A 15,323-nucleotide genomic window follows, 5' to 3' on the forward strand; every position below is an offset into this window, starting at 1 on the left:
GCATAAAAATAAGACAAACTAAAGTGTGATATCTTCAGATGCTAAAGGAATTGTCCCATCCCAAATAGATGGCTGAAAAAAAGGGGGAAAGGTAGGATTGAATGGAAGAAGAGCCACAGAAATTTGGCCCGTAGCCAGCTGAGGAGACAAGCTTTCTTGATTCTGCATTTGTCTCCAGGGCTGTTGACTTTAGATTATGACTTTATTATCTCCCATGACAACCACAAAAGTTTGGTGGGAAGCAAAGAAAGTCGGGGGAGGGGGGAGATGGAATGAGAAGAGCAAGAGTCCATTTTAGAAAAGCTCTGCTAGAAAATGGATAGTATGAATCATTTTCTCAGCTGCCATTGCCACAGCAGTCCTCAAAAAGTACCATTTATAATTCAAACCACTGAGACATATTTTCTATACAGCATGATAAAAATTGGATATAGCTCAGATGTTGGAGCCAAGTGTTCCACAGGTGAATATGGCATGGCTCAACAAAGTATAAATACTGGCCTGGATCTGAAGAATTGATCCATGGGATTTCATTATCTCCTGCCACAACAGGCACTTGTTCCTCCCCTCAAAAGGTAAGGCCCAGGCAGGCACAATATGTGACCCATCAGAGCAGCAAAATAACCAGACCGTAGAACAGTGATGGAATAAAATCTTTATTGACAGCAAAAGGCAGGGTAAGGGATTATGAAATCATTCCATGGTGGAATGGGTCTCCTGGGTCTGGAGCACCCCAAACCCATTTCATGGGAGTCAGCCAGTGCTGAACTTTGTGTAGTGCAAGCCAAGCAAGCAAGGTCTCACTGGGTGACCAGGGTGCAGATTCCAACCAGGCACCTCAACCCAAACTTGGAGGTACCATGGTCAATTGTCCCCTCAGGCCCTTTATGGGCTCTCCCATCCTATGTGGATCCTGCCCAATGCCATTTCTGCCCTCAACAAACAATGTTGTTCTGCCTAACAAAGGAAGACCATAATTTCACTGGGGGAAAGGTGGGAGGGAAGTGCCAATCAGGTTGAGTGAAAAAAATTATTTCCCGCCCTGTCAACGAGCTACTCAAAATTGCTCAGTGAAGGTTCTAACCAGAGGGTGGGCGGGCGCCAAGTGGAAGGCTTTCCTCTCCCCTTTGTAAGACTGCATTTTGCTGCAGTCTATGGGCCCCAGCGCTGCTGGGCAAAGGCACCCCATGCTTACTGGGTGTGGAACGAGGCTTCCTGAGGTGAAACAGTATGTGAGGGACGGCTGCTAGGAATCATTGCTTCCCCCACCCCCAATATGTAGAAGCACCTTTCATATTCATGTGCAGGGAACTTTGATTCCAAGCCTCTGAATGCAATCCTGAGAAACTGAAGTCTGCCATTGGAATCAAACTTAGCATACACGGTTACACATTTGTGTATATGTGAATTGCACTGAACTAAAACAACAACAACAACAGCAGCATTCCTGCATCCAGTTAATTATTATTAGTCCTATCAAAGTTCGAAAATTTAGAGCAGAGTACATAGATGCTGTCTCTTTTTTTGTAAGATTTCCGGAAAATGTTTATTGTAAGAGAAATAAAATTAAATACTGGGCTTAAAATGATTAGCAAAAACTAGTACATAAAACATCCAGTAAAAGTAATAGGAGAAAATAAATGATTTTTGATTTTGTGAGTGAAACAAATCATTCCACAGAGAAAAATAAAAAACGAAGTAATCAATGGAAAGCCTCATAAGCAGCCATATTTGTGACTCAACTGCTTGTTAAAGCTCACCAACTTCATGTAAGTTTTATTAATATTTAGTATATTATGTAGTAATAAATGTTATGGGCATAAATGTTTAATTTTATTAACTTGCAAAAAAAAAAACCACAATTGCTTCCTTTTGTCATATCTTTCAGTTATAAAAATGATTAAAACACAGAGATCATTGGGCTGGAAACAGAGCCTCATAATTCTTTTTAGTCCCTCAGATACCTTACTTAGGGTTTGGATGCTCACTCTTACACACATTCATAAATGTATCCCTATCTCAAACTTCTGGGCAAAGTAACTTCTTTATGTAAAGGACTGCAGTGGCACCTTGTGTTGAAGAAGTGATGTGGGTTACTTTAAAACACAGGTGTGATGAACCTGTGGCCCTCTGGATGACGTTGAACTACAACTCTCATAATCCCTGACCATCGGCCATGCTGGCTGGGGCTGATGGGAGCTGCCGTTTTCAACACGTGGCGAGCCAGAGGTTCCCCACATCTGCTTTAACCTGTGTGGCAGGTAAGCATGAGGAAGTAACTTTAGACTGAAGGAAAGTTCTGTTCTAAACACACTGGCCATCCACCTTAGTGTTCCAATTTAGCAGTTCAATACCTCTGCAAGTGCTAGATTTGCTCCATCAATCACTTCACCTAAGGATCAGTCTTCCCCTCCCCACTCCCCCAGCTACAAAGCTATGAGTAACAAGCACAACTCCTAGCAGGAAATATTGAAAGGTGAAAGATTATAACGGGCTTTGAGCAGCTGTCACAAATTGGTAAAGAGATATTAATGTGCACCACAGGTTAGAGTGGTAAAGGGTCAGTCTCTAGCCTCTCACTCTCTGGCTCCTAATCAGAGGTTTTATTTCACCTGTAGCTTTTCAGCTTACTTTAATTAATCCCCTTTGCTGTGAACTTGGAGAGAATAAATTGAAGAATGCTGCCAAGAGAGCACATAATGTCAAAGTTCGTACAGATCTAATATAAACCGTTAAAACATTACACCTGCCATAAAAAGAGTGAATTATTTGCTTTTGATTATTGATTTCACACGCTGAAAAAGATGAAAAAAACCCTTTTCGGAATGAAAGTTTCCCATATAAGAGGCAACTCAATATTTAATCTACCATGTGCAAAAAGGTACAGAATCTTAAAACTGGGTCTGTGAATAATTCAGTTGCCCTAGTTCAGGAGCAGAAACCGAAGCATTATGTTCCTCAGGTCCCAAAACCTGAAGTATACTATAGCTTAGTAGGAGATGTTTAAAGTGGGAGAGAATTCAATGGAGGAAAGAGCTCATCCAAGCCCATTTCTAAAGTGGAAAAGGTTCAGAGACTCTTGGCTACTAAGTTCATGCCAGAATTCCAGTTTTCAAAAATCAGTGTTGGAACAAAATCATAAATGCAAGTTCGAATTATTACAAAGTTCATAAAGGTACAAATTAGGATAAACTAGTCATGCTGGCCACATGACCTGGAAGCTGTACGCCGGCTCCCTCGGCCAATAAAGTGAGACGAGCGCCGCAACCCCAGAGTCGGCCACGACTGGACCTAATGGTCAGGGGTCCCCTTAACCTTAATAGTTGTACATTATGACTGTTGTTTAAACAAAGTTGTAGTGCATATCCTACTGATATCCCACTGATCTGAGTGAGATGAACTATCTGCAAATCCATTATTCAACATGTAGAACACGCCACTGCATACATTTCCTAACAAGATGCATTTTCTTTTGTAAAGGTTGCCCCATTATATTACAGAGAAGCATTCCCTGCCCTCAAGACACTAGGTGATTTTCCCAGGTTTCTATGTGAAAAGAAGGAGCTTTGGCTATTCTGTATATGTAAAAACTCAAAATAGTAACCAGGTTCTGTGCCTCTGCCAACTGAATCAATCTGATTGATCTGCCAAACAGTGGCTGCATATCAACTTGAAACACATTGTAATTAATTGAAAATGGGCTAAGAGGTTTACAGGGTTAGAGGGGAGGGGAGTCATTCATCAATCAGTATTGCAAAATCGTAATGCTTGCATTAAAAGTGCATTATTTGTGATCCGTGACACTATTTGTGATCCTGGATAAGTTGGGGAGAGGGGAGAAAGCTGGCTTACTACAACAGGAATGGATGTAAACTATACCCATTAATATAAGAGATACCCACCCAAACATCCTATGTATTTCAAAAGGATGAAGTATAATAAAATAATAGATGTTCTATTCTTATAAATATTTACGTAACAACATAGTGACTCCCAAGTTCTTCTGCCACCCTGAAATCATCTGCACTTATAGAATCATAGACTTGTAGGGTTGGAAGGTATTCATCTAGTCCAGGCATGGCAAAACTTGGCCCTCCAGTTGTTTTGGGACTACAGTTCCCATCATCCCTGACCACTGGTCCTGTTAGCTAGGGATGATGGGAATTGTAGTCCCAAAACAGCTGGAGGGCCAAGTTTGGCCATGCCTGATCTAGCTCAACCCCTGCAATACAAGAATCTTTCCCACAGTTGTCCCTGAGTGGACTCAAACCAACAACATTCTGGTTGACAGTGAGATGTATGTTACCAAGTTCTGGTCTCTCCTTTACCATACCATAAAATTCCAATTTCTCGTTGTCTTCTTGAATAAATTCTACCATGAGATCAGAACTGCTATGCCGATAGTGACTAGCCCAAGGCCATGCAACAAGCTTCATGGATGATCTGGGCCCAAGTTTCTCAGATTCAAGCTTCTAGCCCCACTATTGGGATGCACCGTGCTGCCACACCATTGTTTATCCTTATCTCATTAGCAGATATTTTTCATTTTCAAAGCAAAAGCTAAGAAAATAAGCAAAATAACAGAAGGCTACAACTCAATGCTTCTAGCTGCTGAACCGCCATTTTGGTTTGGCCAAGAACATATCAAACAACCACACCTAATCTCATTAGTACTTTCAGTGTTTGGGTTTCAAAAACTAAAAGTGTATACAGAACCCTATCTTGTTTTGTTTTTAAATGAGATTTTTTTCCTGTATGGAAACAATTTGTAGTATATCATTAACTCTTTTTCCCATTAAATATTCCAAACCACCTCCCTCCCCCCCCAAAAAAAACGTCTTTGGTAATAACTATCACTATCACCAGTGCTTTTTTTTTAAAAAAAAAGAAAAAATGTTTAGGGGTTCTCTCATTTTCCTACTCATATTGAAATACTGCCCCTCAATGAGACCAAACTTAGATTCACAAAATGTTTAGGGGTATACGTACCCCTGCGTCCCCCCAGAAAAAAGCACTGACTATCACATAAAATGTATTGCATAATAATAACCCAAAATGAATTTGACACCACATGTTTCTTACCTGTATTCGTTCCACTTCTAAAAAAGTTGCTGATTGGAAGGCCTTTTCCCATAATATGAGGTCACATTCTAATTCCACAGAAAAGTAGAGATCCTCTCCCGTTTCAGACTGGACACCAAAGCAGTGTTTTCGACGATCCAGTAGATCACTGTCCTGATGAAAACCTGGAGTTATATAATCTTGCATACATCAATTAATATTTCTTACAGTACAGACCCACATGTTAGATGCAGAACAAAGTGCCATGTAATTTTTATTCAGCCCACATTAGTCTCAGCATTTAAATGGATTTGAAATAAAAGAATGTTTTAGAGTTTTCACGCCAAGTAGCAGAGGACAGTTTGGCTACAAGGATTCACAGGTGCCAGTGTCCAATCTCTGAATAGTTCCCAAAGTCACCAGTCATAAAATGCCTCAGAAGTGTGTCATATATTTTGTGTATTCATGCACAGAAATATACATCAACAATTTCTTTACTGCTGAAAAACACTACAATTTGTTTTTGGCGAGGCTTCGGATAAAGAAAATAAACCAAATGCATTCAAACAGTTCTCAAATTATTGGACTTTTCTGCTATTCCTTTAGCAGTGAATGTATGTTATCTGTCATAAGGGCTGCAGGCTCTTGAATCTAGGCCCGTTGGAGGTTTTGAGGCATCCTACTTGAGGAATCGAGGCCCTCCAAACAGTCTTAGGCTATTTTCCACAAGTGGTGGTATAATTAGTTTTGTTGCTGTTGTTGTTGTAGTTGCAATTTGCTGGTTCTATAAACTAAATGAAGGAAACTGCACTGACTGGCATGCACATATAACTAAAAGTGCTTTCCCTCCACAGTCTATGTGGAATTAACATTTACAAGTGATGCATCCAGATTTAAAGGTACTTGGGGAAATGTTGTCATTCTCTTCCACAATTGAAAAGGAGGGTATTCTCATTACTCTGATTCTTGAGCAACAACCTACGCAATTAGGGGCCTCGCCTTCAAATACAAACACACTTCAACATCTTGCTTCTTTGCATAACCCGCCACCAGGATTCTTTGCCCTTTGGACCCAATTGTACACTGAATGATTTCTTCTGAGCTGAACAACTCCATTGGGATATGTTTGCATTTCCCTGCATCTAATTTAAATCACATTTAATCCACCTGGGGATTTCACTGAGTCCTTGGAGTCTGCTTGGAGCTTTGTTCCTAAATGTAATTAGCCTTCAAGCTCACTGCATGGCCGTAAGTTGCCAGTCATGGTCTCATATCAAGGAGACTGTTAAGATAATGTGTAGCTTTCTGTTCCATGGAGAAAGAGTGGGATACAAAATGTCCTATAGCTGCTGATAGTGCATAGTTAATTTTTAAAGGTTTTTTTTAAATATAAAAAAGAGATTAATCAATTTCATCCTATTTCCCCTTTACAGTGGTACCTCGGGTTAAGTACTTAATTCGTTCCAGAGGTCCGTTCTTAACCTGAAACTGTTCTTAACCTGAAGCACCACTTTAGCTAATGGGGCCTCCTGCTGCTGCTGGGTTAAGCAAAGTTCTTAACCCGAGGTACTATTTCTGAGTTAGCGGAGTCTGTAACCTGAAGCACATGTAACCCAAGGTAGCACTGTTTACTGTTCTCTAGCCAATCATGGCATGTGATGCATTTATGGGCAAGCCACATCTCTCTGCCTTACACCTGACATCAGAAGTTTGAAGAACGGTGTGGGTCTGTTTGCAAAAGGTCTCTCAAACAGCCCTTTGTTGTGCTTTGAAGTCCCAACAGCCAGGGCTTCAAAGTACAGAATCACCTGATGTCATAGGGATGTCAGGTGATTAACTGCCCACCTGTCAGCTGCAGTCCTCTAGGGTGGGGAAATAAAGACCAGCCCCACAGGCCAGAAAAGTTTCCCCACCTCTGCTGTAGTGCAATAAAGTTTTACCAATTCACCTGTGTGGGTCAACTCAGAATAGAGACTGTGGGGGTGGGTGTACAGCAAAGACAAGAATGTATTTAAACATGAACAAAATGCCTTTTTAAAGAAACCCATCAACAATAATCAAACAGCTGAGATTGGGGGAGAGGGCACATGGTTCAGAGTCTGTGATTTTCAAGTGGGCCTGAGATTTAGGGATGCCAACATATTATGACAAGATTTCTAAATGTTTAACAGTGTCCTGATATGTACACATTTAGCAGGTGAATTTTCCCTCCCATCTCCATGGCAGATAAAGCTAACTGCATATCTCCCCCTTAAATAAGGATATAGAGCTTTCTGTAATAAATGGGGAACAACTTTATTAAGGATGTTTGTGCCTTGCACATGTGATAAAGAAACACAGGACAATTCAGTTTAGATTTTGCTAGTGAATGGTAAGAATGGTTAGATTTTTATTTTAATTACCGGTACATAATGGATGCTTGTGAAATCATCTCATTGATTTAAGCTGATATTCTACTGAGTAAATAGGCGCAGAGCTGAAACATCAGAATTTTCTGAGGTTATTAGAGGCAAAAGCAAGAAATGAAACTGACGAAAGTAATGTCAATTTCACCTCATTCATTGGGCTTTACTGAAGGGAAAGACTTCTCCTTTTCCCTCTTGCAGGCAGCGTCCAAATGCACACACCATTAAAAGCAGCGGTGAAGAAAACTGGCATCCACACACTGATGCACATTCAAGCACCCATCAAAAATGAAGAAAAGAATCTAGATGTGATGACATGCATCAATAAAAGAAAAAAAAGTTTACTTGAAATTGTAGCAACTGATAGCTGCATGAGGAAAACACATTATATAAATTTTAAATGGAAAATAACGGAAGAGAGCCTGAGCAGAACATGTAACCATGGGAAAAAGATGGAAAATGGAATGGAAAAAGCTATCAATCCCTGCTCCGTTTTCTGATTCCTGTCCATCAAAAGATCTCTGTGCCAACTCATCTGCTCCTAGCTCAACTGTGCTGTGCTACTATTCTTTCTGTCATCCTCCTGGTTTGTATTTTGAGATTCACATATCTTGGATAAATATGCCAGAACTGATTAGTTTGCTTCTTTCACAATGAGCTCAGGTAAGTTTGATATAGTAGCTGCTGATGTGTCTTTCTATATATTAGTATTTGGGCATTTGACTCCTCCTTTGTATTGTAACAGAGGAAGGCTCAGTCCCACTTCTTGTGCTTCCAAGGCAGTACAGCTGCTGGAACTGCATATGACCCTCTAGATGTTGGCTTTTAACTACTCTCACCCCTGACCATGGACCATGCTGGCTGGGGCTAATAGGTGTTTCCTTTCTTCTTTATTTTATTCCTTTTTTATTCTTGCCTTTTTATTATTTCTCTTCTGTAGATTAGTTTGGCTTTTATTGTATTCTGTGTTGAAAACTTGTAATAAAAATTGATTAAAAAAAGAAGTTCCAGTTTATTTCATAGTTGGACATAGTGACCGATTCAGGTTGAGGGGGAAAGAACAGATATAATTCCAGATAAAACTTGATAATCATTATGACTTTAAAAAAAGAAAAGAAAAATAAATTACATGTAAAATGGATCACCAGCCACACAACACGCACATTCAGGCAATTATCCAATCACTCATCTTCAAGCATCATCAATAACCAATTGTAACTGATTCCTAAAATCTACTGAGGGTGCTGTCTTGTCTAATACATGGTCAAATTAGACACAATGAAATTTCCATCCACCAACCTGTAAGCACTTTCAGATTCAACTGATTTACATAACTTATTCCAGTTTCTAATGTCTGGAGACAGAACCCTAAAAAGAACTTTATGTTGAGCTAGGTACTCAAAAAAGTTTGCTCTACTTTTTGTTGTTGTTGTTGAAAGTAGGGAGTAAGGGGAATGCAAATGTAATAAAGCCTGTAGCACAACTGTCAAGTACTTGGCTCATATCCCAGAAGAGTTTAAACCAGCATCTCTTCTAATGGGAAAGTGCAACACTTGCTGGCCTAATTAATACTGATTTTCATATTAAGTGAGAGCAATACATCTGTCTAAGGGAGACAAGGACTTAAAAATAAATTATTTCAAATTAAAAATACTCAACAAATGCCAAGGTTTGACATTATATATATTTGGTTTGCTGCTTTGCAGACTATTCCTCTCTCTGCGTACCTTAAAAGACCTTGTAAGTATGATACTAGATGCAAAGTAATTCAGCTTCTCAAGCTTCTTGATGATGGAACTGAAAGAGACTGGAGATGACCTGCTCTGAACAATGTTTGTTTTGTGGCCCCACTCCCTTAATTTATGGGCCCTGGCTCTGGTTGGACAGCACAAGGAATATTCAACATGTTGACACAATGCTCAATAGTAACTTTTGAAAACTATCTGCTCAGGAATGCAAGCCTGTCGACAGACACTGCAGATACCTGTTGTTCTTAACATGCAGTGCTAGGGAAAGCTTCAGAAGAGAATTGCATCATGTCCCATTCCCTGCCCGTCCCGTCCCCCAAACCATTTGGTGTGAAATTTTCCTTTATAGAAGTCCCATTATCGTGTTCAGTTAAGCAGAGGAGTATCAGCATTAGTAATTGTTGATTGTTGCTTAAATGGCTATTGCCAAGGGGAGCCATTGGGGATAGAGAGGGAGAGAGAGCAAGAGCTAAATGAGGGGAGGAAGGAGAATGAAAATGAGAAACTGGAAAGCACATTTGGAGAGAGAATGCCAGAGGCAGAAACAGGGGAGTGAATTTAGGATAAAATGATGCCTCTTCCTTGTGCAATAAATGGACATGATGCAGAAAGACTGGCTTGGTTCTAATCATTGCCTTGAGTCCAGCCATTTGTGTGCTAAGAATTACTTATGCACACAGTATATCCAGGCTCAGGGCCTTATCATGCCTAAATGACACTGACTAGATGCTACAACACTGAATCCCTAGAGACAATATTAAATTAAGACTGAAATGACTAAGTTTCTGAAAAAAAATGGTTCATCACTTAAGGATAAATTACAATTTTCAAACTAAGTGTAACGGGCAAACATATCTTAACACTTCCAGTAGAAACTAGTAGTCTTCATTTCTTGCCATAATGTTGTGATAAAGCTGAATTTATTTTCTGTTCACCAGATGCCAGAGTATAGTAAAGTTGGGCAAATGATGGTTTTAAATTCAGCTGCTGTTGCAAGGCATTAGCCAAATAGCCATTTCTACTTCTATAATCCCAGACACGATATAATGTGAAGTATTGTTGTGCGTACATTAGCTTTTTTAACAACTCCCTTTAAAATTATTTGTTATCATTCATTTACTGCTTGGCATTTAGGGCTCTACATTTAAAACAAATTGGACTATCATAAACCCTATCTTATTATGTTTCATTAAATGTAAAGCACAGATGGCATGTGAAGATAAACATCAGATAAGAATAATTGCATTTTTACACTCAATACTTTAAAAATACAATTTGGCTACCAGTTTGTCACTTCTCAATGGTGTTTATATGATACAAAAATGAGGGGGGAAGTCACTTAAAAAGTGATTGTGTGTACTGATCAAGGTGATTCATTCATTCATATTGCAAATGTGGGAACATTTATGGTTACGATTCCTAGAGTCATTTGTGAAATTGCCCTAAATTTACAATATGGTTTCATGCAAGCTGTGGTATCATTAACAAACCTCACCTAATATTTGGAAGCAGATTAAATAAAATTGAATAATGAACCCAACACATAATCTATTCAACAATAAAGCATTTAGGGCTGGTTCCAGGTTTGAAGGGACTTTTTTGGCATAATGCCCTCTGGTGGGTCTCTCCCATATGAGTGCTTACTTCACCCACTGTGCACAGTCGAGCACCAGGGTAACTTGGGGCCACCATTCCTTTGTCACAATTCACACCTTCTACAATGCACAAGAACACCCCTGGAGCACCCCCAATGTAATGGAGGTCTCAACCATTTAAATGTCTCACAATTTCTCAGCAATGCTACATTGTGACTGGCTTGGGACATTGTAGGAAAGTTAAATGGTGGCTCCAAGTTGTTCTCATGCTCACTAGAATGCCTGCGATGAAGGGATGCAGCTCAGGGGCAAAGCAAATGTTTTACATGTAGAAAGTTCCAGGTTCAATCCCTGGCACCTCCAGGTAGAACTGACCATGCCCTCTATCTGAACCTCAAAGAGCAACTGCCAGTCAGCACGAACAGAACTGAACTAGATGTACTAATGTTCTAACTTAGTATAAGGCAGCTTCCTATACTCCTGAAACAAGGGGGTGTGGAGGAAGCATCAGTAGCCAGTCATGCTCTGTGTGGGTAGATGGCAAAGCACCAGACACTGTCAAAGGTGGCCTGGTGCTGACATTGGCCATATGAGGTGCTGTAGCTCAGGCCTCCTTGAAAATCAGGCCCTCAGAGTTGGAAACTATACTCTACTCTAAGGTGTATATGGTGTCTGTGGAATGACTTTGATTGTTCTGTGTTAAAAGAAAGGTTCCTGACAAAGCTACCCTTCTTATTCTTACAAGATCCCGTGGCAAAATCTTAGCCCACATTAAATCCTTTCCCCAAATTATTTCTATCATTTTGAAACTGTTCACACAGACCATTTTTCTCCACCAACTTGACTTCCATGGGATATTTTGCTAGCAGTAGTCAATGACAAGGTTGTGTTTGGTGAATACAGCCATCCCTCCTTCCCCTCAGTACAATGAAGTTGCATTTTTATTCTTCATACCTTGAGAATTTTGTACATAATCTCATATACAGAAAATGTTCTTTCGGCTCGTGTCCAGTCCCACGTAGTAACCTTGGGTGAAAATAAACAAAATTTAATTGAACTGTTTTTTCATCCAGTTATATCGGTTGGAAAGTAATGTCAAACTATGGTGTACAGCAGGGGTGGGAAACCTTAGGCCTGAGGGCCAAATGTGGCCCTCTAGTCTGGTATACAGTGGTGCCCCGCAAGACGAATGCCTCGCAAGACGAAAAACCCGCTAGACGAAAGGGTTTTCCGTTTTTCGATGCACTTCGCAAGACGAATTTCCCTATGGGCTTGCTTCGCAAAACGAAAAAGTCTTGCGAGTCTTTCGATTTTTTTCGCTTCCCCCCCCTTTTTCTAAGCCGCTAAGCCACTACTAGCCTTTTAGCCGCTAAGCCTTTAATAGCCGCTAAACCGCTAATAGCGCTAATCCGCTAATAGGGTTGCTTCGCAAGACGAAAAAACCGCTAGACGAAGAGACTCGCGGAACGGATTAATTTCGTCTTGCGAGGCACCACTGTATATGGTCCTTGGGACTCTCCTTAAGCCACACCCCTCCTCACTTGCACCCTTTTTCTGCAGGCTATGCCCTCAAATCCTTCTTGAGTGTTTTTGTCCGGTTGGAATGTGTCCTTGAGCTCTGATAATGACTCCCACTCACCTCTGTGGAGGTTAGAAAGGGTTAAATCAGAGGCATAACTGGAGGGAGGGCAATGTCCCCAGGTGCATTTTTCTAGGGGGTGCTGTTCATGCTGCCCTGCCAACCCTGCACCACTTCAGAAGGCTGGAATCTAATCAGAATGATTCAACAAGCATAACCTGAAAGCTCTGCAAAACCAATCTCTGTGGGCAAGCTCCTTACAAAAGCAGTTTCAGTGTGATATATTCTCTTTATTGGACACATGCCAAATAGGACACAGCATATTTACATGGCACGGATGCCACACGGAGGAGGACCTCTAACAATGATCTCAGAAGGCAGCCGAGTTTGTTCACATGGGAGTAGACAGTCCTTCAGATATCCAGGTGTCAAACTATAAAGGGTTTCAAAGGTCATAACTAGAATATTGGATTGAACCTGGACACAAAATGGAAGCCTGTGTAGCTAAGGGATTCATACACTCCTTATATGTGGCCTGTATGAAGAGCCTGACCTCAGCCTTCTGGACCGACTGAAGTGTCTTTTTTTGTTTTAGCATCCTGTTTAAGAGCTCAATCAAACTTTGGGCCTAAAGAGTTATATTTCTATGCACTGAAAAGTTTTCCCTTTCTTCTTCCTTATCAGATCTGCTCCACCATAGGGAAAGAATCAGGCAGTCCTCTGTAGTGTGGTCTAATGCTGGCTCCCTCGGCCTGAAGCAAGATGAGTGCCGCACCCCATAGGCACGTTTGACTGAACTTAACCGTCCAGGGGTCCTTTACCTTTTCCTCATGTAGAATGTATTGCAGTAATCTAAGGAAAAGAACCAGGGTATCTCCCCAACCTCATTCTTTTGTTACATGGTCAGAAACAAAATTGTACACTAGAAGAAAATTCTATCAAGAATTTCCCCCCTCATACTTATTAGATATTTCCTCATGATTATGGCATCAACAGAGAAGGTAGTTTCTGAAAACATGCTGTGTAAAGATCTGAGAGTTTCTAAGTTTACAGAGAAATCTCAGTACTGGGAATGGACAAAATTAGTACTATGGTCATTTCTTTTCATAGCAATTTTGTCTTAATAAATCAAATTTTCCCATCACTATTGTTGCTTTTCCTTACAACAGAGCTGAATGAAATGCCTAGGAGTAACATAAAACCTTCATATCAATTTCATAAAAACCATTTAATGGGCAGCCAATAAATGGTACTAATACTTACTGGAGGTGCTATAAATTTATAAAGTGAAGAACCTCTCAACGCTAGAAACTTTGGTGTATACATTCTGTCCTGAAGAGAATCTTGTTCCCGTTCTTCTGTCCAGCCTGTGTAGACTATCTGGCAGAAAATACAAATAGTTTTGACAAATTCTACACACATACGATGAACATTTGTTATGAAAATATGCAACATTCAACAGCCTGTTTCTAGAAGTCCCACGAAATTTCTGCTGACACAATCCACGTCTTGAATTGTGCATACGTGTCACTCAAGATTTAGTCACACAGAAAGTCATTCAACAATATACATGGCATGCACAACTCATCCCATACATAATTTCAAGCCTTCAATTGTGCAAACAGCCCACTGTTAATTAAAATTCCTAATGAAATGCTTCTTTTTGGTTTTCTTTGCAACTGTGTGAAATAAAAAGTAGAAGATGGAAATAAATTTTCACTGCATTGCATAAAAGAATATAATTGCACTTCCCCACATTAGATTATTATGTGAAAATGATGTTGCAACAAATATACTTAACACTGCATTCAAGCGTGTTTGCAAACTTTATGTGACAGTTTTGTGACCAGCTGTCCAAACATCATTCATAACATTGCCAAAACATGGTATCATATGATGGTCATAATCACTTGTGAGGATACTCATCTTCTAGTGGACCATGAACCTGAGTCTTAGGGTTGAGCAAGAAAAAAATTGTGACCCAAGTGCCTGTTTTTAACCTCTTTTAGAAGCAAAAGAAAAGCATAACTCGGACAATGTTACTGTCTCTTTAAACTGCATTCACTGTAAAATGAATTACTTGACAGTAGACTACATGGAGAATATAGCATGTCTTTGTTTTTAGTGCCCCTGATTAAAACTGTAATTGAAACACTAGGCCTAAGCAATTGTATTTTTATGCATCGAAAGATTTTCCCTTCTCTAGTTTCTACTTAGTTCAAAACTAGCAGCATGGAAGAGTTGCTGTGATTTACTGAAAAAACATCTCATCTACTAACTACTTGTGACTTTGAATGTAGCTTTTTACTGGAAATTGGGGAAAAAATCAAGCTGTGGATAAAATGAAGAAGAACTGGAAGCGCACTTCCTTTGCATCAAAGAGTCGCTGCTTTTGAATCTGGGAGAAGAGGCCATCTTTCAAGGCAAGAAGCACCTAATTGTCACAGGACCACCAGAAATGGCTCAGTAGACTAGATCCAGCTACCAGGCTTGTCACCTTTGTGCCAATAGGAGTTACCGACCCTTGAAGGATGTAGGGCTAACTAAAATGGTCTATACCCTTGATGACTTTTAGACACAACTGATTTCTACAATGCCTTTGTGGAGTTTGCTACTGCCACTGCAAGCTATTCAACTGATAGATAAGGAAGAAAATTTACATGATGGCTCCTACATTTGCAGGTCCAATATCTTGAGATTCTGATCTGCTAGTTCCCATAAATAAAGTTAATCAAGTATGTGTGAGAACTGGGGATATTTAATTTATAAGCAAGGAATTTTGTTCATTTAACAGATTTTCTCTCTGAAAACCTTGATAATATTTCATAATGTCTGATGTCATTTATCAACCCAGATAAAGCCATTTGTTCTATATAGATGCATTGATATTTCACACTGGATTTTTTTTTCAGTATTAAAGCAGTCCCGGAAATTT

The 15,323-nt window shown here is 39.9% G+C and overlaps 1 protein-coding gene across 3 annotated transcripts in view; it reads right to left on the reverse strand.

The window, feature by feature from the left end:
• The window catches only part of SNTG1 (syntrophin gamma 1), a 241,028-nt gene that overhangs the window by 26,633 nt on the left and 199,072 nt on the right, over positions 1-15,323 (reverse strand). For all 3 annotated transcript variants that reach the window (XM_081014050.1, XM_081014051.1, XM_081014052.1), the window contains 3 exons: positions 13,652-13,768; positions 11,764-11,835; positions 5,083-5,235 (listed from right to left, as the gene is read on the reverse strand). In XM_081014050.1, coding sequence (XP_080870176.1) covers positions 5,083-5,235; positions 11,764-11,835; positions 13,652-13,768 — 342 coding nt within the window. The remainder of the gene's footprint in view (positions 1-5,082; positions 5,236-11,763; positions 11,836-13,651; positions 13,769-15,323) is intronic.

Source organism: Podarcis pityusensis (assembly GCF_964106645.2).
Source record: "Podarcis pityusensis genome assembly, chromosome: 7".
Classification (NCBI taxonomy): Eukaryota; Metazoa; Chordata; class Lepidosauria; order Squamata; family Lacertidae; genus Podarcis; species Podarcis pityusensis.